The sequence below is a fragment of the Brassica rapa genome, chromosome A02 (assembly GCF_000309985.2).
Source record: "Brassica rapa cultivar Chiifu-401-42 chromosome A02, CAAS_Brap_v3.01, whole genome shotgun sequence".
Classification (NCBI taxonomy): Eukaryota; Viridiplantae; Streptophyta; class Magnoliopsida; order Brassicales; family Brassicaceae; genus Brassica; species Brassica rapa.
The window spans coordinates 28,422,603-28,445,822 of NC_024796.2; the positions used below are offsets into that span (position 1 = coordinate 28,422,603).

General features: G+C 33.9%; 2 protein-coding genes, 1 long non-coding RNA gene and 4 other non-coding genes across 8 annotated transcripts; 6 read left to right on the plus strand and 1 right to left on the minus strand.

Moving 5' to 3' along the window:
* Positions 1–3,029: 3,029 nt before the first annotated feature.
* LOC117131812 lies at positions 3,030–4,017 on the plus strand. The gene is made up of 2 exons (XR_004455210.1): positions 3,030–3,171; positions 3,264–4,017. It is a non-coding gene; the product is annotated as an uncharacterized LOC117131812 (long non-coding RNA).
* Positions 4,018–7,072: 3,055 nt separating this feature from the next.
* Positions 7,073–14,114, plus strand: LOC103854682 (topless-related protein 3). Its single transcript, XM_009131645.3, has 25 exons — positions 7,073–7,334; positions 7,926–8,105; positions 8,182–8,295; positions 8,469–8,627; positions 8,710–8,884; positions 8,971–9,106; positions 9,207–9,319; positions 9,405–9,540; positions 9,640–9,749; positions 9,918–9,987; positions 10,053–10,126; positions 10,214–10,309; positions 10,385–10,477; positions 10,585–10,712; positions 11,013–11,247; positions 11,338–11,508; positions 11,602–11,676; positions 11,862–11,999; positions 12,089–12,199; positions 12,272–12,451; positions 12,575–12,703; positions 12,896–12,991; positions 13,128–13,313; positions 13,402–13,565; positions 13,660–14,114. The coding sequence occupies exons 1-25, from the start codon at positions 7,255–7,257 to the stop codon at positions 13,859–13,861; spliced, it is 3,351 nt and encodes a 1,116-aa protein (XP_009129893.1). The 5' UTR covers positions 7,073–7,254; the 3' UTR covers positions 13,862–14,114.
* A 688-nt stretch (positions 14,115–14,802) lies between these two features.
* Positions 14,803–14,964, plus strand: LOC117132342. Its single transcript, XR_004455892.1, has one exon. It is a non-coding gene; the product is annotated as a U1 spliceosomal RNA (small nuclear RNA).
* Positions 14,965–17,165: 2,201 nt separating this feature from the next.
* LOC117132338 lies at positions 17,166–17,327 on the plus strand. Its single transcript, XR_004455888.1, has one exon. It is a non-coding gene; the product is annotated as a U1 spliceosomal RNA (small nuclear RNA).
* Positions 17,328–19,327: 2,000 nt separating this feature from the next.
* On the plus strand, positions 19,328–19,489 carry LOC117132339. The gene has a single exon (XR_004455889.1). It is a non-coding gene; the product is annotated as a U1 spliceosomal RNA (small nuclear RNA).
* Positions 19,490–20,438: 949 nt separating this feature from the next.
* LOC117132337 lies at positions 20,439–20,600 on the plus strand. The gene has a single exon (XR_004455887.1). It is a non-coding gene; the product is annotated as a U1 spliceosomal RNA (small nuclear RNA).
* Positions 20,601–20,815: 215 nt separating this feature from the next.
* Positions 20,816–23,023, minus strand: LOC103854685 (protein DEHYDRATION-INDUCED 19 homolog 6). 2 transcript variants are annotated; one of them, XM_018656157.2, is made up of 5 exons: positions 22,708–23,023; positions 22,090–22,232; positions 21,600–21,677; positions 21,254–21,507; positions 20,816–21,169 (listed from the first exon to the last, which is right to left on the minus strand). In XM_018656157.2, the coding sequence occupies exons 1-5, from the start codon at positions 22,781–22,783 to the stop codon at positions 21,064–21,066; spliced, it is 657 nt and encodes a 218-aa protein (XP_018511673.2). In that variant the 5' UTR covers positions 22,784–23,023; the 3' UTR covers positions 20,816–21,063. The 2 variants fall into 2 exon arrangements, with proteins under 2 accessions (XP_018511673.2, XP_009129895.2); XM_009131647.3 differs by having other exon boundaries at positions 20,816–21,172.
* Between the last annotated feature and the right edge of the window lie 197 nt (positions 23,024–23,220).

Below are 23,220 nucleotides of genomic sequence, written 5' to 3' on the forward strand. Positions count from 1 at the left end.
GGAAAACATAGTGAAGCACAAGATATTCTATGATTTTAGGAGAAGAGACAACAATAATAGAGATAACTCGAAAAATACTCTATTCGAAATTTTAAGTTTGAAATATATATCTTATTTTTTAGTTTTTAAAAAATGTTTTGTATTTAAGCCAAATAATATGTTGAATAAGGTAATGTTATGATTGAAAATAATTCTAAGATGAATTTTTGGTTCATTGATTGTATGTTTTGTATTATTATTTAGAGGGAGAAATAAATATTTGGTAAAAAATATGTAAAAATTAGGAAAACATTAGTAAAATTTAATAAAAAGGAATAAAATGATGACGAGAAAAACAAGAAGAGCCCGAAGAAGATGCATAATATGTGTTGGAGAAGTTGATGTGATAATTACATATATAATTTCACAAGCATTTGTTATTACTAAATATTCATCAGTTATTTTTACATCAAATTTATGAAAATTTTACGACTTATTTTCAAACTATCTGAAGTAAAAATTTATATTTTTTAATGTTTCTAATTATCAATCAAAATTATGACATTGTATACATAATATATATTTTAATAAAATATTTATATCTACAAATTCGCGGGCAACCATATAATAGATATTACATCCTAAAGGTGTTCATGGAAATTTAGTATAATTCATTTCAACTTGTCACTGTTTGTCATGTCTATTAATCTTCTTATTGCAAATGAAAATTTAGTATAATGAGTTTTATAAAATACTGTTTAGGTATAAGATTTAATAAGATATTATGTAGAGGTTAATAATATTATATCCAAAATAAATAATTTTATTGTTATTGAGTTTGTTAGTTTAAAATTTAAGAAAATTATGAAAACCAAAATATATTACAATAATTTTAAATATTCAGATTAGAAAATTTAGTCAGTTTACATATATAAGAGTGTCGTTTTCAAAAAAAAAAATGTAGTTTTCAAATTAAAATATCATGTATATGTATTTTTCAAAATTTCTCCAATAAATATGAAACCACCTGATTATGTTGGTACCGACTAGGAGCATGACTGGTTTGTGAATGCGGGTGGTTGCGGTTTTAAGAGATTTGAACGAGTGATTATGTGGTTAGAAATTAGTGTATTTGCGGGATACTTATGACTGGTTAAGCATCAAATACAACGGTTGTTAAATAATAAATTAACTATATTTACATTTTATATAATTATAAAAATATTAAACATCATAATATTATAATAAATGTTAAAATTATATTTATAAAATTATATTTATAAAATTTATAATAAAAATTAGAATATAATAGATATATTTTAGCATTTCTATTATTTCAATTTAATTTTTTTTTGTATTTATATTGTTTTTTAAAAAATCATCTTCCCGCAAACACTAGGTAGAACCAGTTTTTGAATTTAAGAGATTTAGAACGGTTTGACGCGGTTTAGAGTGATTTGAGTGATTGTTGCAAAATGTCAACAACCACTACCTATTGCAGAAGCTGTATTGCGTTTGCGGGTAGTAGCAAGAAAATGCCCTTGGTAAAAACCTTGGTCAAAGGGCAAGAACAATGGGTCAACAAAATATGATTCGGCAAGTGCTAAATCGTCTGGGTAATGCAAGGAGATCCATATATAGACACGACACCTTGTTCCATCATGGAACCTCTCAAATTCAGTACTAGTTTCTTGAGAACTACTGAGTTCTCTATAATGTACTTCACATGACACTCGACATAAAGATGCTTAAGCCAATTTTATGATACATTTTTAATCTAATTCCATCAAAAGCACATAACTATAGACCAATTTTAATAAGTCCATCAACATATATAATTATATTTCTCTCTGCCATTGTCTGGTCGTGAAGTAGTGACTATGACAAACAACAAACTAAATCTTTCATATTATCAAGCGGAGTCATGAAAGCACATATTTTGATGTTTCAGATGATGTGAATTTACATTGTCTTTTTTTTTTTTTGAAAAGATGAATCTACATTGTCATATTTCGTACTTATTTTCCCAAGATTGGAAAAATAATCAAAGTGAAACATGGCAATTTTATAGGTGTTTAGATTGGTCGGAATTTAAACTAATTTGAGACCGATACTAGTTTTGAGTGAATTTGCTATATTAATTTTGGTTTGGGATTGGTTTTCAATAACATTGTACAATAAAACTCTATAAATTAATGATTTTAGATGATTTCATATAATTGAGGCCGGTTTTAAAATATAACACAAATCAATAAAATAATAAAATGATATTTTTTAGAAAATCTCATGTAAATATATAATACCATTAAATTTTAATTAATAATTCCTATATCTAGTACAGTTTATAAGAATGCAAATAATACATTGTATTGTCTGTTTTATATTCATAATGAAATTTACTTCTATGTTTTCTAAGTTTCATAATATTTTGATAGTATTTAATAAAATTATATCTAAAATACATTTAAATTGTATGCTACATATCTCATATACATAAATAAATATAATAAAATGATATGAAAAGTTGAATTTATAATTTCAATGAATATATAAACATTGGAATCAACTATTTTTGTTTGATAATTTTTTTTATTCTAAACTATAGAAATATAAAAAAGGAAACTTCTTATAAATTAATCTCTATAAATTAAGAAAATATTATAATCCCAACATTATTAGTTACAGATTTTTTAGGTGTGTAGAAGTATAAAATATTATATAAGTAGATTTGTGTTAGTCAAATTAATCTAATATACAGCAAGAAATAATAATAGCTTTACTAAATGTGGAATAGTTATAATACTACATTGCTGATCAAGATCAAAATCGGAACCAATTTAATTTCCGTTGATCAATATATAAAGAGTCAAATCTAACAACATGTTTCAAATAATAAAGCTTATACAGCTATAAATAGGGATTGTTAGTAGCGATTAGAGGCATCAAAAAGAGACAAGCATAGATAGATACACACAAGACCAAAAAACAAAAGATGGAAAAGAAGTGTATGTGCATGTTGATGATTATGATCATTGCATTGACGATGATACCATTACCAGCGATGAGTGAAACATATGAAGCTTGTTATGATAGTTGTGTTTCCTCGTGCCAAATGTTTTCTCTCGACGTTAAAATCAAATGCATTCATGATTGTGTTGGTTCCAAATGTCATAAAGCACATGTAATCCCCCGGTATATATAATTCATGTATCATTGTATATATGTAATAATGTGTATGTATGTAGCATGTTGACATGTTTTTATTGGTGGCAATGGATGTGCAGGATGGCGGGTAAAGATATATTTTAAGAAATTCTTACATAGAGAGATATGTTATTAAACACACATGATATTTTTAGTTTACTATGTATAATAATAAAATTTCATCGTCATTTTCAGAATTCAACCGTTCTCAAAACATATTTTGGTCAACTTCTCAAAACATTTTATGTTACACCTTTTAATTGTTTTCTCGTCTCATAGATCTTAATTGTTTGGGCTGAGTCTAGATTTAGATATGGGCTTGTCCCACCCATATGCACCCAGTTTAAAGAATATAAAGACTAAAAATGTAGAAAATTATTTTATTTTTATGTGATTTTGAGAATTTTCTTATAAACGTACAATGCACATGATTTCTACTAAGAAAAAGATTAACTGATATTCGACACATATAATTTGTAAATGATGAACGATAAAATTCTAATTATAATTGTTCATTTTTCTCTCTAGCAAAGACATAATTACTGGAAAAAATATATTAAGATACGCCTTTGGACATAAAACTATAAATATGATTCTGTAATTCAGATCTTTACATTTTTATAAGAATTCACGATCTTTTTTTTGAAAAAACATTCCAGATAGAAATTTTTTAAACAATAAAAATAATGTTCGTCATTTCTCAGTAACTATAATAAATAAACATAATTAAATTGATACATCAACAAGAAAAATCTTACTTATATATAACTGAATTCTAATTTATATGGTCAACTTCGGGAAACAACATCATCTTTTTATCCTAATTCAACATATTAGAGAACACACTACATATGATGTCAAAAAAAATGAAGAACACAATACATATACGGCAACTCTCAGAAATATCAAAGGCAGCCAAGAAAAACGCTAGATGTGTTTACAAGTTTGCTATAAGTCTTTTTCCTACAATGGTCTAAATGTATTGAGTCTTTTTCCTACAATGGTCTAAATGTATTGTGTTATACGACCAAAGCTACGAAAATTTGGCTAAAAGGTCTGGTCGATAAAGAGATGTTACGTGTACTACACGAGGTTTTTACAACGCTCTTCCCCAATGTATTATTCCATTTTCTACTCCAAAATAGAGTAACTTCAAAATGAAGTTGAATTTTGCTCCAATGTATTATTCCATTTCTTACTCCAAAATATAATTTTTTAATATATTATGTTTTGTGTTATTAAAAAATTAGTAATATCATCTTTCATTTATACTATTTGCAAAATAGTCAATTTTCATATGTATGATCTTTTATGTTTAATATTATATATCTTTTGTATGGTGCTTATCAATTTTATGTTTTATATGTATGGTCTTTTATGTTTTATATTATATATATTTTGTTGCATAAAATAGTTCATTAGATGGATATTTCTATAATTAAGAAATATTAACAGTAATTTTTATAATATATATAGTAAAATAATATTTATATATTTATTTATAATAATATTTTATTAAAAACGAAAATATTTAAATATGGAGGACCATTTTATAAATAAAAAAGTTCAACTCCATTTTGGTGTAATGAGTTACTCCATATTTGGAGTAATCATACCTGTTACTTCATTTTGGAGTAATCATATCTATTACTTTATTTTGGAGTGAGTTTTGAAGTGGGGTTGGAGATGATTTTACTGCAAAATGGAGTTTGGAGTGGGTTTTAGAGTAGGGTTGGAGATGCCCTAAAATGTATATACCTGAAACCAAATATATACTCTTTCCGTTTCTAAAAAAAGTTTTTTCTTTAGAATATTCACGCATGTTAAGAATATACTTCATTTGTATCATTTTAATTGATGTTTAAGGTTTTTTCATAAAGATTAAGAAAATACAAATTTTTATATAGTTTATTTTAGTTACGTATTAAATAAAAATAGTTTAACCAATAAGAGAAAAAAAAACATAATATTTTGTAATTGGTCACAAATTTTAAATGACATTAAATTTTATCTAGAATAGTGATAATATCACTTATTATGAAACAAAATAAAAATCCTTAAACACCACTTAAAGTGATATGAAGGGAGCAATGAATGTTTACAATTAAATTTATCGTTTATTTTATTATACATTTCCCAATAATTATCAATCAATAATATTTAACCAATTTAAATATTTTCAATTAATATTTCTTAAAAATATACTCTCTCCATTCCATAAGATAGATTTTTTAGTGTTTTCACACATATTAAGAAAGCACATTAAATTACCATAATAAATGTATTGTTTTCTGTAATTTTCAATTTTCAATAACTTTTAACCAATATTAATTCAATAAAGTCAACTAATTTTCTTGAAGTTTACAATTTTTTCATAGAAAACACAAAAAATACATCTTTGTGAAACAAACTTTTTTTTTCTAAAAAGTCAATCTTAATGGAACGGAGGGAGTACAACTTAACAATATTAACTACTAAAAATATCTTAAAATTCTAGAAAATCTATTATTTTGGAACAAAAAATAAATCAAGAAAATCCTACTTTCTTAAAAGTATACAACTTATCAATAGTTACTTATGAATAAAGTTGTTTGAAAACATTATCCTGTAGCTAATTTGTTTTCATTGGTATCATTTTTTTTTGTCGACCATTTAATTTATATTCATTTTCTTTTTGATAACCGAGTGTCATGGTCCCACCGTGGTGTTTCAGACTAGAGACCGAAGTGAGTAAGGACGCTGCTAGGACGTCACCATGTGGCTCACCATTAACGGTCTTCGGTCTCGGGTGTTGGGGGTCCCGCATGTAAATTCTCCAGTGGCCGGGTTTCGAACCCAGGTGGCAGAAATCACAGCCGTGAACCCTTTAGAAGCTCCGGTTTTAATTATTAATTTATATTCATAATAACATAAAAGTTTTATAAAAGATTCCAGCTAACCACATAGCTTAAGTTTTTCATTCTACCTTCTCTAGCTCTAAGTTATCAGCATGAGAATTACAAGATCTAGGGACTTTTTTGAAAGCGGAAGCTAGCTTTTCTTCCATTGGTAAGATTACCAGTGTCTTCCATGTATGTTGGGCATGACAAACTCATTGGTTTTCTTTTTTTAATCATAGGAAGCTCTTTGTATTGTGGAAGTTGTTTGTAGAGCTCAAGCTGAGTCACCACAAAATGTTACTGAGTTGAAGACTAGTCTTTTGATGCGGGAGATGGCCATACGTAAGGCTTCAGCTTCTGCCTCAAGTGGTGAGCCAATCGGTTCTATGGCTGCCTTGCCATGTAACAATACCCATCCTTTATTCGCTTTTTGTTCTAGTGAAGTCCGTAATGTGTATTTTACTCAAAACTCTCAAAAACAACTATTAGAGAGAAAGAAAAACAAGAGTTTCAAAAAAAAAAAGTCCGTAATGTGTTTATAAAAAAATAAAAATAAATGTTTTTGTAAGAATATTATTATTTGCAAAAAAAAAATTATTATTTGTCGATGTGACTTGTGATATGTTGAATAGTCCACCGTGTAACTGACACGTTGTCGGAGTTAATATATAACGCGATAAAAAAGGGGTGATTAGGAGAAAATGAGAAAAGCCAAACAACAAGAGGTGAGAGAGCGACATCACAAGAGAGAGAAAAACGTGGGGACCACCAGACTGGACGTGTGCACGGCATATTCACACTATTTGAATTTTGTTTTCGAATCCGCCACTTAATCTCCAATCCCCCTTATCACCTCATTACGTGATATCCTACTCCACCTATATTATAAGCAAACTCTCGTATCACCGAAGATTGCTCCGCTTATATCTGATAAGTCGGTAAGACCTGCTCTCTCGAAAGAAGAACGCGTCCAAGAAAGCGAGGTCAAGTTTCTCTCTCTCTCTCTCTCTCCATTATTTATTCTCTCCATTGTTTCTCTCCACGCAGCTCTTCAAAACCCTAGAAATTCTCGAATCGTGATTTCGTCTAGCTCGTGTAGATCTTCGAGCTCCGATTCGTACGTAATCGTGTATTTTTCATCGTTTAATTTTGTGATTTTTGACGTTAGATTTGAGATTCGGAGCTTCGGAGAATGTCATCGCTAAGCCGAGAGCTGGTGTTTCTGATTCTGCAATTTCTAGAGGAAGAGAAATTCAACGAGTCTGTGCACAGGTTAGTCTAGAAGAAGTTCAATTGAAAATTCCAAAATTATTATTTCGCCGTCTCTGTGTTTGATTACTCTGTTTGTGAGATTTATTAGAAGTGCAGTTTCGTGATATAATTATGTAATTATTTAAATAAAACATTTGTTATTGTTATATACATGGATGATGGTTATGTAGTTTGAATCAGTGTTTAAGAAATTGCTAGGCGGTAATTAGGCGTTTTATATGGCCCTAAGGGACCCGAGTTCGAATCTGCGTCTGTGCTCGGGTGGTTGGATCCCTAAGGGACCAGGATTCGAATCTGCACCATACAAGATTTTCACGCGCGTGGCCACCGGAGCTTTTATATTCTCTCTCCGGGGAATGGTTTACCGTTTTTTAAATAGGCTATGGTTTAGGCGGTGCCTAAACCGATTTTTTTGAAAAAATAGGTCTAATTTAGGCTCGATTTGCTGCTTAGGCTCCGCCTAGACTTGTTTGAATTATTTGTATTTCAATCAGTGAAATTTAATTTTAATTTTCTTATGATTTTGTTGTTTTATTAGCCTTTCTTGAGTTGATGGTTTGTTGTTCATATGTTTGTAATTATTGTTTACAGGCTTGAGAAAGAGTCAGGGTTCTTCTTCAATACAAAGTATTTCGACGAAAAAGTTCTCGCTGGAGAGTGGAATGAAGTGGAGAAGTACTTGTCTGGGTTTACCAAGGTTGATGATAACAGATACTCCATGAAGATTTTCTTCGAAATTAGGAAGCAGAAGTATCTCGAGGCGCTTGATCGGTAATTTCCTGCGGATTATATCTTGTTGTGTGTGTATTTTCAGAGTGTGATGTCATCTCCATGTCTCTTTCTCCAGGCAAGACAAGGCCAAAGCAGTTGAGATACTGGTGCAGGACTTGAGAGTCTTCTCCACTTTCAACGAGGATCTCTACAAAGAGATTACTCAGCTTTTAACTTTACAGAACTTCAGGTACGATACTTAGTCTATACATTTCTCTTGTGATGGAAGATGAATTTTTGAAACTATGAGAATGTGATTGATTAGTGTCTGTTCATGTAGAGTTCAAGATCCTTTTTTATCAACTGATATCAATAGGAATGTGAATCTGACATCTAATGATATTAAACAATTTGATTCTGCAGGGAAAATGACCAGCTTTCCAAATACGGAGACACTAAAACAGCTCGGACCGTAATGCTATCAGAAGTTAAAAAACTAATCGAAGCAAATCCTCTTTTTCGTGACAAATTGACGTTCCCTGCACTAAGATCTTCGAGACTGCGAACTCTCATTAATCAAAGGTGTGTTTCTTTTTCTTTTTCTTCTTCTCCTCACGACCATAGAATATGTTGCTGGATTCATCGTGCACATGTTCTCTTGCAGTCTTAATTGGCAGCACCAGCTTTGCAAAAATCCGAGGCCAAACCCAGATATTAAAACTCTATTCACAGACCACACATGCGCAGTTCCCAATGGTCCTCTGGCACCTTCATCAGTCAATCAGCCTGTTACAACTTTAACAAAGCCAACAGCTTTTCCGCCACTTGGAGCTCATGGTGTAAGAAACCTCAACGTTTGACTCCTTTATTCATGTTTCTGAATCGTACAAAAATTTAATAGTTGAGTAAATCTGTATTAATGTAGCCCTTTCCTCCTGGTGGTGCTGTTGCTGCTGCTAATGCTGGCGCTTTAGCTAGTTGGATGGCTGCTGCCTCTGGTGCTTCTGCTGTCCAAGCTGCCGTTGTTACACCTGCGCCTATGCCTCTACCTATGAATCAAGGTTAGTTTGTGACAGTATTCTACATTTTTTTTGGTTCTGTACTTATCAGTAAATACCTGTTTTATATCCTTCTAAGACTAATTACCTTTCTTACAAAAAGTGGCAATCTTGAAGCGACCAAGAACGCCACCAGCAACTCCAGGTATAGTAGATTATCAGAATCCGGATCATGAACTAATGAAGCGTCTCCGCCCTGCCCCATCTGTGGAGGAGGTAATATAATTTTTTTCTTTCTGGAAAGCTATTTGTACGATTCTTGCATTTTTCTCAAAATATTCTAAGCATTATTCGTTTTCAGGTGACATATCCTGCTCCTAGGCAACAAGCTCTATGGTCGCCGGAAGACTTGCCGTTAAAGGTGGCTCTAGCGTTGCATCAAGGATCTACTGTGACAAGCATGGAGTTTCACCCTATGCAAAATACGTTACTTCTTGGTATGGTGGTTAGAAACTTAGAATGCAAATTCTAAACTCGATTTGAAGTTATATTTCAGTTACTTTTTCGTATTCTGAATGCCATTTGTGTTCCATTAGTCGGATCTGCGACGGGAGAAATCACATTGTGGGAACTGGCTGTTCGAGAGAAGCTGGTTACAAGCCCATTCAAAGTATGGGATATGACTAACTGCACAAATCAGTTTCAGGTTTGTCTTACAGCTAAGAATTTTGTAGTTTATGTGTTTGATCTAAAAGGCTTGATTTAAAAAAAAAAATATTTCTTTGAGAACTGATAGTTGATGGAGACAAAATGTATCAGCAAACTATTTGTTGTCCGAGAATCTTATACTTACCGTTTTTTGGGACTCACTCAGGCTTTGATAGCTAAGGAAACACCAATTTCTGTCACCCGTGTTGCATGGAGTCCAGATGGAAATTTCATTGGTAAGCTTCCCTTCGTGCATTCTTTGATTTTAGTTAGTCTCTTGTCTCAGTCTCTTCTTGTGCAGGGGTTGCCTATTCGAAACATCTTGTTCACTTGTATGCTTTCTCTGGACCTAACGATCTTCGCCAGCATGCTGAGGTGAGCATACGTTAGATCATATTCCGTACGATAAGGAATGCTATGTAATTATATCTCATGAAATTATATCTCTTTTTGTTCTCACAGATCGATGCCCATATGGGTGCTGTGAACGACTTGGCTTTCGCTATTCCGAACAGACAGCTATGTGTAGTTACTTGCGGAGATGATAAGCTAATCAAGGTGAGTAAATGAATCACAGGATTTCACTGCTAGACATATCTACTGCACCTGTCTAACTTGATATATGTGGAACAGGTATGGGATGTTCAAGGTCGAAAGCATTTTACCTTTGAAGGTCATGAAACTCCTGTGTATTCCATTTGTCCTCATCACAAAGAGAACATTCAGGTGTGGCATTCTATCATCTATCATCTGCTTAAAGAACACTAAAAGTAGATGACATATTTCCTTTAGAAGATCCTGCCTATTGACTTCTATTCTTATTTGGATTTCAGTTCATATTTTCAACGGCCATAGATGGGAAGATAAAGGCCTGGCTTTATGACAATATGGGTTCCAGAGTTGATTATGATGCTCCTGGTAAATGGTGTACTACGATGCTTTACAGCGCTGATGGGTCTAGGTACGATCTGAATTTTATAAAAAGTTCATCTTCCAATCCTTTAAACTCGCTTGTCAATCGTTCTTTATTTTTCGTACGTAGTACCTAAAATGTTAAAGTTCGTCACTGAGATTTATTTATTCCTGAAGGTACTGAGTTGTCTCTCTGATTTTCTAGTTCCTCTAAATACTCATTTTTCTCTCTCCCAAATGTCGTGCATCGTTTGCTGATTTAGTACCACTCAATTGATCTGTTTCAGAATACATTTTTCATTGCTCTGCTTTAGTTCTTTCTGATATTGTGGTGTATATTCTTCTTCAGATTGTTCTCTTGTGGAACGAGTAAAGATGGAGACTTTTTCCTAGTTGAATGGAATGAAAGTGAAGGATCAATTAAAAGGACGTATCTTGGGTTTCATAAAAAGTTGGCTGGTGTGGTTCAGTTTGATACCTCCAAGAACCACTTTCTGGCTGTTGGTGAAGATGGGCAAATCAAGTTCTGGGATATGGACAATATCAATGTTCTGACTAGCACTGATGCGGAGGGTGGACTTCCGGTTAGTCTCACAGATTCTTTTTTTTTTCTCCCACGGCTTGTTGCTTAGGCGATCTTTTTAGATTTGGATACTAACTTATCTCATCTTCAGGCTCTTCCTCGCGTGAGATTTAACAGGGAAGGTAATCTTCTAGCCGTTTCTACGGCAGATAACGGATTTAAGATCCTAGCAAACACAGCTGGTTTCCGATCTATGAGAGCCATGGAAGCTTCTGCTTTTGAAACTATGAGGAATCCAGTCGATTCTTCCTTAACCAAAGCTGTAATGTTTCTCAACTTTGTAGTATAATTTTCTTTATTAACATCCCCTGTTTTAGCAAGCCCTCTCGGTTTACACATTTTGGTATTCTGTTAGGTTCCTGGTGCTCCTGTTGCGTCTGTTAACTGTAAAATTGAACGAGGCTCTCCTGTTAGACCCTCACCAATGCTGGTAAATTAACCATTAAATGTTATGTTTCTAGCCATTTTTATAAATCATTATTATTCTGTTCTAAATTTATCACTAGAAAATGAAATTGGATTACATTTGCTTAAAATCATGGCTAATAGCATTTCAGTTTTCTTATATGTGTAAGGATAGTTGCTAATCTTTTTTTGTTGTGGCAAATCCTCAAGAATGGAGTTGATGCCTCGAAGCCAAGAATAATAGACGACTCAACAGACAAACCAAGACCTTGGCAATTAGCTGAAATAGTGGACCCTGCCCAGTGTCGCCAGGCTACTTTACCCGATACCGCTGGTTCTTCCACAAAGGTTTGCCTAATTAACTTCGACTAGAAATTTGTTTTGTAATTTAAAAAAAAAACTTAGGCTTATGTTTCTCCTGTTGCGTGGCAAAGCAGGTTGTGCGGCTTCTGTATACTAATTCCGGCGCTGGAATCTTGGCACTAGGTTTGAACGGTATTCAGAGGCTGTGGAAGTGGGTTCGCAATGAGCAGAACCCTAGTGGAAAGGTAAGCATAAAAGAGAGTTAGAGCTCAATGCGTGCTGTGTACGGCTATATCTAAGTACCATTTATTATGCAGGCAACTACTGCTGTTGTTCCTCAGCAATGGCAACCAAACAGTGGTCTTCTCATGGCCAACGATGTCTCTGGTGTAAACCTTGAAGAGTCTAACCCGTGCATCGCTCTCTCTAAGAACGACTCATATGTCATGTCGGCTGCTGGAGGAAAAGTCTCGTTGTTCAACATGATGACTTTTAAGGTATATATGAACTTGGAAATAGAGGCACTAAAACCACAAGCTCTAGCTGAAAATGTTCTCACGTTCGTACTATAAAACTCCTTTGGTGGTTCTAATATTTTAAAATATCTGTTGGCCTTATAGGTGATGACAACATTCATGCAACCTCCACCGGCTTCAACATTTTTGGCGTTCCATCCTCAGGACAACAACATCATTGCCATTGGTATGGAGGACTCCACGATTCACATCTACAATGTCAGAGTCGATGAGGTAAGTGTAGCCGATAGTAGTAGTTCTCTAACCATTGCCAGTTACGTAGTTTTGTGATCTATGACGAGGGAAATTTTGACCATTTATCTGGGAAGTGGTTGTTATAGCTTCACATTTTAATTCTTCCCCTGCTAAATGTTGCCCTGAAACTATATGCACGAGCTCACTTCACTTGCATCTGTGTTTCATCAGGTCAAATCAAAGCTAAAGGGTCACCAGAAACGCATCACCGGCTTAGCATTTTCTACAACACTCAATATCTTGGTTTCATCTGGTGCTGATGCACAGGTGCGTTATGCCTGCGTCTTGTTGTTGCATAAAAAAATTGCTGGAATATTTTGTGCCTTTTCCTTGCTCGATTTTCTCTGTTCGATTATCTAATTTTAGAAGGATGCTAACTCTTGTTGTTGTTGTCTTCTCTTAGATATGCTTTTGGAGCATTGACACATGGGAGAAGAGAAAATCAGTTGCAATACAAATGCCAGCAGGAAAAGCCGCCGCCAATGGAGACACGCGTGTACAGTTCCATGTGGATCAGATCCGTATCCTGGCAGTCCACGAGACACAACTAGCGATATTTGATGCTTCCAAGATGGAATGCATCCGACAGGTGCGTATGAGATTAGAAATGCAAGATCATACACACCCTAAGTTCTTAATTTTGTAGTGGCTTATGTTTTCTTGTTTCCATGTCTCAGTGGATTCCTCAAGACTCGTTGTCTGCTCCTATATCTTCAGCAGTGTATGCGTGTAACAGCCAGTTGATCTACACCACTTTCCGCGATGGTAACATTGGAGTGTTCGACGCAGACACTCTTAGATTAAGATGTCGTATCTCTCCATCCGCCTACTTGCCTCAAGGGTAAATGTTTATCTAGCATTTCATTAGATTCTTAGTTCTAAGTCAATGTAAGTGTTTATAAGCTTGTCTCTATATTAACTCTCTGTTATTATAGGAACCAAGGCTTGTCCCCTTTAGTTGTGGCAGCTCACCCGCAAGAGCCAAACCAGTTTGCGGTCGGTTTGAATGATGGGTCAGTAAAGGTGATAGAACCGACGGAGGCTGAAGGCAAGTGGGGGATGGTTCCACCCTCTGAAGCCATCAAATCTTCACCATCCACCACAAACAACCAAACTCAAGAACAGTTACAAAGATGAACAAACTACTATGGCTTTACTCATAATTATCCATGTAATTAGTTTCAAATGTCTCCATAATATTGACTCTTCAGGTTTGTTGGTTAGTTAGTGTTCTTGCTGATTATTGTTTAAGGTTTCAGCAGTGGTATTAGGTCTTGGAATGTAGTCTTAGTTTGAAGATTGTTAAGATAATGACATTGGTAAGAAATAAAGTTTGTATAAGCAAATCTCAAGAGTGAATAAGCAACACGACCATGACTGTTTAGTGAAACCACCCTACCATCAATAATCGATCAATGCTCATCCTGACTGTCATTTTTGGTACTTTACTTAGCTCTTTAACATTGTTCTGTTTATTTTCATGCCAGCTCCGTTACATGAGAATCAATCGCTGAATGATCTAACACTCATACAAAAGTTACCAACATGTTTTTCCTTTATAAATCGCCATCAAGAAATAGTGGAACTGAATATCATTTGAATGAACTCGGCGGCTCTGTTTCAACTCTTCTCTGTTTTATCCTCTGCTGAAAAGACACTGCTTTCCAACATTCCTTTAAAAATCCTGTTAAGACAAGAATCTTCAGAGCAAATCTGCAACTTATATTCTTACAAACAAAGAAAATTCAGATCTCAAGAGCTTTAGGTAGTTAGTTAGGAACGTTGGGATCAGCTAAAATTCATTAAAGATCACAAAAACAAAGTAATATGTGGCGTTTTGTTGATTGAACATAACATTTGATCCACAACACGAAGCAAAATATGAGCAAAAAAACTGTATATGGAATAAGTCCGAGTGGTGCGTATCCAGAAAATGGCTTCAAACACTTAACTAGGCTTTTTGCCTTGTAAAGCTTGTGAGAGTCTGAGAGATGTGTAAATTGTCCCACATCGGTTACGTTAAAAGGGAAGTACTCGCTAAGCAGAGTATAAGAAGAGAAGGGGAGCGAACAAGCGAATCACTTACCTGGACGGGGTCGACTCGTGATCAAGAAGACAAGTGGCCTAGGCTAGTGACCTCCATTGCACTAAGGAGGGGCGCTTAGCTTAAGGTCTCCCCAAGTGGGAGAGCCTGCGTCATTATTTGTGGCAGAGGGAGCCTGCGTTCGCGCGGCTCCTACCATCTATTATCAGTCTTAAATGTTGGTAATTACAGAAGTCATCTTTTTCACTTGAAAAACCAGCCTGAGTCTGAGTGAAAACTCTCTTCCCTCCAAGGGCGGAGGCAATGAAGGAGGTGTATTACAAAACATTTTTGTTTTAATCCTTTTTTTATAAGAAAATTTGTATTGACCCCATAAATTTTTTTTTGACCCCACTAAAAATATAACTTCACAAAAATAATCACAAAACATTAAAGATTGTAGATAATTGAAAATTATATAAATAATATGTTTATTTTATTTGTTAAACATTTGATTTATATTAATTTTAGCTTAAATTTCAATAAACACGTTCTTTTATGTTAAAATCTTAGTTACTTATTTCAATAAAGCCCGTTCAATAACTAATATTAATTTTTTTTTGAAATTAATGAGTGAATTTGAAAAAAAAAAAGATTTGTACTTCTTTTTCGGACAAACGCAAAAAGGAAGTACTCTCAAGTTCTGCAATGTTATCAGAATATTTGTAATATATTTTAATTTTTTGAAATTTTACCTGAATTCAAAACTATAACTGAAACCTCTAATTTGAAGTTTAAAAGAATATTTGTAATGCCAATATATATATATGCAATACTCAAATTACCTAATATACCTAATAAACACAAAATGTTCCAGGTACTTTGAATACCCGATCGGGTCTTCGGTAGGATATAGAACCAAACCAAGACCCACAGGACACAAAAAAAAACAATAGTATTTTGCCTTGGACTGAGACTCAAACCAAATCTATATTTCCGGGTCGGTTTTGGTTGAGTTTTTTTAATCTGAATAAAATGCCCAGACCTAAGAGAAGTTACATAAGAATGTTTATACGAAATCTCAAATAAATTAATTCATAAATTATATAATTTTAAACAAAATTTATACAGATTTTGTAACATAATAATGTACAATCTCAAAATTCTAATTTATATCAAATTTTAATTATAATTCAAGAAAACTCGCGTTTTCGAAACGCGGATCAAAATCTAGTTATTGTATCAATTTATTTGAAAGTGCAATAGGTATTGATCCGCAATACGAAACAAAATAAGAGCAAAATTGGAGCTGGATATTTGAAAGTGCACTAGGTATTGTACCAATTTATGTCATTAACATAAATGAAAAATGAATGATTGAAAAATACATTTCATGTGAATATTTTATTTTCAGTGTGTATATTATCAAACTTAGTTATAGGTTTAAGTGTTAATTATATAACATGATGTATGATAGATGATGAATTGCAACTAAAAGTTTAACATAGAAAATTTCATTGTAAACAATCCAAGAGTTTTAGGGTAGAAAAATCTAAATCAACAGTAGACAACATAAGAAACCTCCAAAAAAAAGATAATAAAGATAAAATTCATGTTTAAAAGAACAAAAACAAACACAATGCATTACAATTTTCGGTTTAATAATTTAAATGAAGTGGATGGTTTATAAATTACATTACTTAATATAGGTTATTCAGTTAAAGATTAAATTCATACAAATGATTCGATCAACATATATGTATGACCAAATCCTAAGATACAAGTATAATCACAAAGAAATTAATATTTAATTTAATGTTAAATTGAACAAAATTTATTGTAAATATCATATAATGTAAGGTTTTAATTAGTGTTCATGTTTTAGTAATAGAGATATTACTAATTATAATAATTTGAAACAATAAATTAAATAGTTGCATGCAAACTATAAAAATTGTTGGTTTTAAAAATATTAAATTAAACTATTAGTAATATGGTAAATGTTAAAATTATATACCACTAATTTGTGTAAATAAAATATTTATATGTATAAAAATGAAAAATAATCACCGCACAAGATCTAGTATTTAATTAAAGATCACAAAACACAGCGGCGTTTAATTTTTTGATCGACGACAGCATTCGATCCACAATACGAAACAAAATAGGAGCAAAAATATTGCATGGGAGGGATAAGTCCAAATGGTACGTATCGAGAAATGTAACAAGAAAAGGGCTTCAAACATTTAACCAGGCCTTTAGAATCCGTCCTGTTGTGTGTAGCATGAAAGAATCTTCGCCGTTTAAAGCCTACGAGTGAGAGATGTATATAATATAACTTGTCCCACATCGCTTACATTTGATAAGAAGGACTCGCTAACCAGAGTATAAGAAGAGAAGGGGGGGATAACTAGCAAATTACTTACCTGGACGGGGTCAACTCGTGATCAAGAAGACGAGTGGCCTAGGCTAGTGACCTCCATTGCACTGAGGAGGGGCGCTTAGCTTAAGGTCTCCCCAAGTGGGAGAGCCTGCGTCATTATTTGTGGCAGAAGGAGCCTGCGTTCGCGCGGCTCCTACTATCTAACCTTAGTATTAAATGTTGGTCCCAACCAAAAGGGTGAAGTAAAGCCCTGCAAAGAACTTGTTGATGTCCTAAATATTTTATTTTCAAAATAAATTGTCTGCGCACTATGAATTATAGTACTAAGAGCTTGTATACATACAAACCCCATAGCAAAATACTAGAATAAACCGAAAATATACTTAAAGATATCAAGAACATAACTCAGTGTAGACATATGATCAAATACGTACATTTATGATGTTTTCTTACAGTCTACAGACAAATCAAGTGTTTTTCTTTTTGAAAAAACAAATCAAGTGTTCGTTAAAGAAAATACGTGTTCAATAAGATAAATAATACTTATTATTCACGTATCTCTTGACTCTTCAACACAAAGCTCTCTAACATTATTCTGGTTATCCCACCAGATGATCACTTGTTAAAAAATAAACAATAACTCCATTAAATTTGTTCCAACAGTTGAATGATCTAATAATTATAGACAAGTTATATCTTCTCTTCCTTTATAAATCATCATCAAGAATCATGGAGCTGAAAAATCCCTTGAACAAACTCGCTCTGTTTTAACTTTTCTCTGTGATGCTCTGCCGAAAGCCACTTTTTCTCAACACTCCTATAAAATTCAGCCAATACAAGAACCATCAGAGAGTGAGATTGTGAGAATATCCAAACACGTAAGAAAACCAATCTGAGGATGAATGAAGCAGTACCGTTCAGGCAAACTCTGGTTCGATGTCTTCTTGATTTTCTTTTTCGCGTTGTCATTGTTAAGGAATGAATGAAACACAATACATTGAAGGAAATCACATAAATTATAATGATGGTTGATAAAAAATGATATCTTGAACATATTTGCATGTTGAGGTGTTATATGAGCAACTATATCAGAGCTCACTTTCACCGCACATACGGGGCATACCTACAAGGAGAATAATGTTAATCTAATCAATGTTCAAGAAATAGATAAGCAGTAATTAGATGCTTTATAGACAGTTATTGATTAGGCAGATGTTGAAAAAAGCGTTCTAAAAAAATAATTTCTCTTAGATTCGATTTGCCTCCTAAACCGGTTTTTAGAACACTGTCCAAAATAAACAAGGGTCCTATCCTAATTCCGACACATCTTCGTTAGGCTACTTTCACTTCCTTATTGCATGTTCAAGAAGAGGAACTACTAAACAAATAGCAGTAGTTTGCCCAATCAACTAAGAAGTAAGAACTATGTGATGAAACAATAAATTAGATTTTGATATAACAGAATAGTATGGAAGAAGTGTTTACCCCATTAATTGTATCCATAGGATAATCTTCGTCTATGTGGCAGCAGAGAGAGACGATATCAAAGTACTCTGAGCAGAAGGGGAAAGCATAGTCCTCCCTGAAATTATCTTCTCCCTCTACCTCCTCAAACCCCAAGAAGTTTTCATAAAGAACAAAAGCAAACAATAAGACATGGCACAACTACAAAAAGAAACAGAGACTTGAGAAAGAAATTAGGAATACTAAAATGTTCCTATCTTGTGGTTACACGACAAATATAAATGGGGATCAGAAGGAACATGGAGATATGTAATAAAAGTTGGAGATATGTAATAAACGATGGTTTACCAATTACCAACAACAAGTTTTTGTATTTTCTTGTCGTTCAAACAAGAATCAAAGATTCCAACTTCACCATCCACCACAAACAACTAAACCCAGGAACAGTAACAAAGATTCTATATACTTTTGGTAAAGAAAGTTTGATTGGTTAATTCTTGAAGCTAGCATATGTAAACACATTCCCCAACTATGCATGTAAGCTTTTTACCAACGACCAACTACGAAACACTTAACTTGGGCTTGTCGTGTCCGGCCCATGTCTAAAACCCCCAACAATTTTGCCGTTTAAAACTCGTAAATGAGAGATGTGTAAAAGTCCCACATCGCTTACACGTAAAGAGAAGGTCTCGCTTACCAGAGTATAAAAACAGAAGGGAAGCTTACAAGCAAATCACTTACCTGGACGGGGTCGACTCGTGATCAAGAAGACGAGTGGCCTAGGCTAGTGACCTCCATTGCACTAAGGAGGGGTGCTTAGCTTAAGGTCTCCCCAAGCGGGAGAGCCTGCGTCATTATTTGTGGCAGAGGGAGCCTGCGTTCGCGCGGCTCCTACCATTCACTCTTCGTCTTAAAGTTATTTTGTTAGTTATGTAGTAATTGCATCATTAGTTATGATACTTATCTCATGACCGACCGTATAAACCATGCAGGGAAAGTTATTATATAATGCAGAAAGGAAAGTTTATTATAATGGTTTTGAGGTTGGTCAAGCTACTTCTAATATCACACATCGGAGTGCAGAGTTGAATTCTTAATATTTAAACTCACAAAACAAGATTTTGAAAATATTACATGTTTCCCTTGAATTCTTAAAATCATTACATTACTTTATTTTCATAAATTTACACAATATATAAATTTTTTTACAAATCTTTCCAAATTTTACAAATCTCACAACTTTTAAAATCAACAAATTCTATAGAAATCTAAGTCCCACTAACATGCTTTTACTTAGTATTTGTCATTGTTTCTAAATAAAATTCCATGCCAACTCGGTTACATGAGAATCAATCGCTGAATTATCTAACACTCGTTCAATAGTTACCAGCATGTTTTCCTTTATAAATCCCCACCAGGAATAGTGGAACTGAAATACACTGCTCTCCAATATTCCTGTAAAAATTCTGTCAAGACAAGAATCTTCAGAGCAAATCTGAAATTATATTCTTACAAACAAACAAAATTCAGATCTCAATAGCTTTAGGTAGTTGGTAACGTGGGCATCAGCTATATATTTCATTAAAGATCACAAAAACAGTGACGTTTTATACTTTTATTTTTGATCGAAGATAACACTTGATCCACATTAGGAAACAAAATATGAGCAAAATACTGCATGGGAGGGATAAGTCCAAATGGTACGTATCCGGCCCGTGTATATATGCATGAAAGAATCTAAACTTGTTAGTGAGAGAGATGTAAATTTATCCCACATCGCTTACGTTTACAAGGAAGGTCTCGCTTACCATAGTATAAAAAGAGAAGGGGAGCGAACAAGCAAATCACTTACCTGGACGGGGTCAACTCGTGATCAAGAAGACGAGTGGCCTAGGCTAGTGACCTCCATTGCACTGAGGAGGGGTGCTTAGCCTAAGGTCTCCCCAAGTGGGAGAGCCTGCGTCATTATTTGTGGCAGAGGGAGCCTGCGTTCGCGCGGCTCCTACCATCTATTATCAGTCTTAAATGTTAATCTCAATCAAAAGGGAGATGTAGCCCTGCAAAGAAATTGTTGTAAATCTTAAATATCTTATGTTCAAAATCTGTTTGTGTGCACTGTGAATCATAGTACTAAGAACTTGTATAGAAACCCCATAGCAAAATACTGGAGTAAACCGAAAATGTACATAGGATCTCAAGAACATAACTCAATGTAGATAAATATGATCAAATACGTACATTTATGTTGTTGTTTTCTTACAGTGTACAGACGAACAAAGTGTTCATTAAAGAAAAGATGTGTTCAATAAGATAAATAATACTCATTATTGATGTGATGTATTTCTTGACTCTTCAATACAAAGCTAACATTATTCTGGTTATCCCACAATATCACTTGTTGAAAATAAACAACAACTCCAACAGTTGAATGATCTAATACTCGTGGATAAGTTATATTTTTCTCTCCCTTTATAAATCATCATCAAGAATCATGGAGCTGAAAATCCCTTGAACAAACTCGCTCTGTTTCAACTTTTCTCTGTGATCCTCAGCCGAAAGAGACTTCTTCTCAACACTCCTGCAAAATCCAGATCAAGACGAGAACCATCAGAGAGTGAATGTAAGAAAACCAATCTGAGGATGATGAATGAAGCAATACCGTTTAGGCAAACTCTGATTCGATGTCTTCTTGGCAGAACTTGTTTCCGAAATGAAAAGTCCATCTGCCATTGGCGAAATGAAGGAAGACAGCAAAGGGTCAGCAGCTATACTGGACGATGAAGGAGGTACAACAACACGCGAAGATCCTTCAAACAAGCTTTGAAAGTTTCCATCAGGGAACTCTCTCTTCAAGATGGATAGCATGGACTGAGCCCCGCCTCTTCTTGTTGATTTTCTTTTCCGCGTTGTCACGTGATATTATAGTTAAGGAATGAATGAAACACAATACATTGAAGGAAGGGAATCATATAGGTAAAATGATGGATAGAAAAAAAAAAGGATATCTTGAACATGTTTGCATGTTGAAGTGTTATATGAGCAACCATATCGGAGCTCACTTTCACCGCACATACGGGGCATACCTACAAGGAGAACAATGTTAATCTACAATCACTGTTCAAGAAATCGCCAGATAGTGTCACAATAATTTTGTGCTTTATAGAAAATTACTGATTAGACGGATGCCTAGACCGATTTTTTGAGCGCTTAGACCAATTTTGAAAAAAAAATCGTTCTAAAAAAATCATTTCGTTTAGACCCAATTTACCATTTAGGCGGGCAGACCGATTTTTAGAACACTGTCGACAATAAAAGAAACTCTCCTGACAATAAACAGGACTCCTATCCTGATTCAAACACATCTTCCCTTATTGTATGTCCAAGAAGAGGAACTACTAAACAAAGAGCAGTGGTCTGCCTAATCTACTAAGAACCATGTGATGAGACATTAATTAGATTTTTGATATTACAGAATAATATGGGAGAAGTGTTCACCCCATTGATAGTGTCCATTGGATGATCTTCGTCAATGTGGCAGCACAAAGAGACGATATCAAAGTAGTCAGAGCAGAAGGGGCAAGCATACTCTTCCCTGAACTCATCTTCTCCCTCCGCCTCCTCAAACCCCAAGAAGTTATCTGCATTTATCATCAAAAACAAAATGTAAACAATCAGAGACTTGAAAAATATAGGACTACTAAAAGTGTGTTCCATTCTTGTGGTTACACGACAAATATAAATGGGGATCAGAAGGAACACTGAGATATGTAATAAAAGTTGGAGTTATGCAATAAACAACGTTGTACCAAAAACAAGTTTTTTTTGTATGTCTTGTTGTTAAACCAAGAATCAAAGGTTCCAACCTTTTGACAAACAGAACTCTTACACATAAACTAACACACACATGAGACTCAAATGCCTCAAAGACAGAAACTTTTCTCCATTTCTTGGTTCTCTATGTCAATGATTTTCGGACAGGATGGATTTAATTACAACAAAAAAAAATAATTTTCTCGTTTCTTTATCACTCGTACAATTAATATAAGCCAACAAAAAAAAATCAAATCTCAAAAAATAAAACAAAGAACAATATTATTTATTTTTTCAACTCACCAGATCGAGACAAGAAATCGAGCTGGTATCTTCGTGAAGCCGATGCGAGACGATCACTCCATGAATCAGAATCCATTTTTTTCCTCGATCGAATCCCAAAATAAATTCGAAGAATCAAGATTCTCGGTACGGACAAAGATTGATTATACGAATATTCCGATCAACGAATCAAAAAGATTCCGGCGAGATGCAAAGACGTATTACGAAGACGACAACGAACGACGGCGATGCTGCGTTGTTTTCCGGAAGTTGTCTTTTTTTTTTTTTTTTAATTGTTTGGATAGAGAGTGAGAGACATAGGAGAGAGGAGACGAGTTCTCTCCCTATGTAATAATAATTTCTTAATTTAAATTAGTTTTATTACATGTATTTACTTCCTTAACTAGCTGTCTTTTAAAAAAAATTAATCTCTCGTTTATAACAGCCCGCACGAATACATGCCGTTTAAACCTTTTACCCGACGTGTATTTTCCTTTCGTAATATAAAACTGGCACGATTTTCCGCTTAGTGAA

Bases quoted from the DNA above. Each gene is read 5' to 3' on its own strand.
- LOC103854682 (XM_009131645.3), top strand. From the start codon at position 7,255: ATGTCATCGCTAAGCCGAGAGCTGGTGTTTCTGATTCTGCAATTTCTA. The intron at 8,628-8,709 runs GTGTGTTTCTTT...GTTCTCTTGCAG, and splicing joins CGAACTCTCATTAATCAAAG to TCTTAATTGGCAGCACCAGC. The intron at 11,248-11,337 runs GTTAGTCTCACA...TCTCATCTTCAG, and splicing joins ATGCGGAGGGTGGACTTCCG to GCTCTTCCTCGCGTGAGATT.
- LOC103854685 (XM_009131647.3), bottom strand. From the start codon at position 22,783: ATGGATTCTGATTCATGGAGTGATCGTCTCGCATCGGCTTCACGAAGA. The intron at 21,678-22,089 runs GTGAACACTTCT...TTCTCCTTGTAG, and splicing joins CAATGGACACTATCAATGGG to GTATGCCCCGTATGTGCGGT. The intron at 21,173-21,253 runs GTATTGCTTCAT...TGGATTTTGCAG, and splicing joins AATCAGAGTTTGCCTAAACG to GAGTGTTGAGAAGAAGTCTC.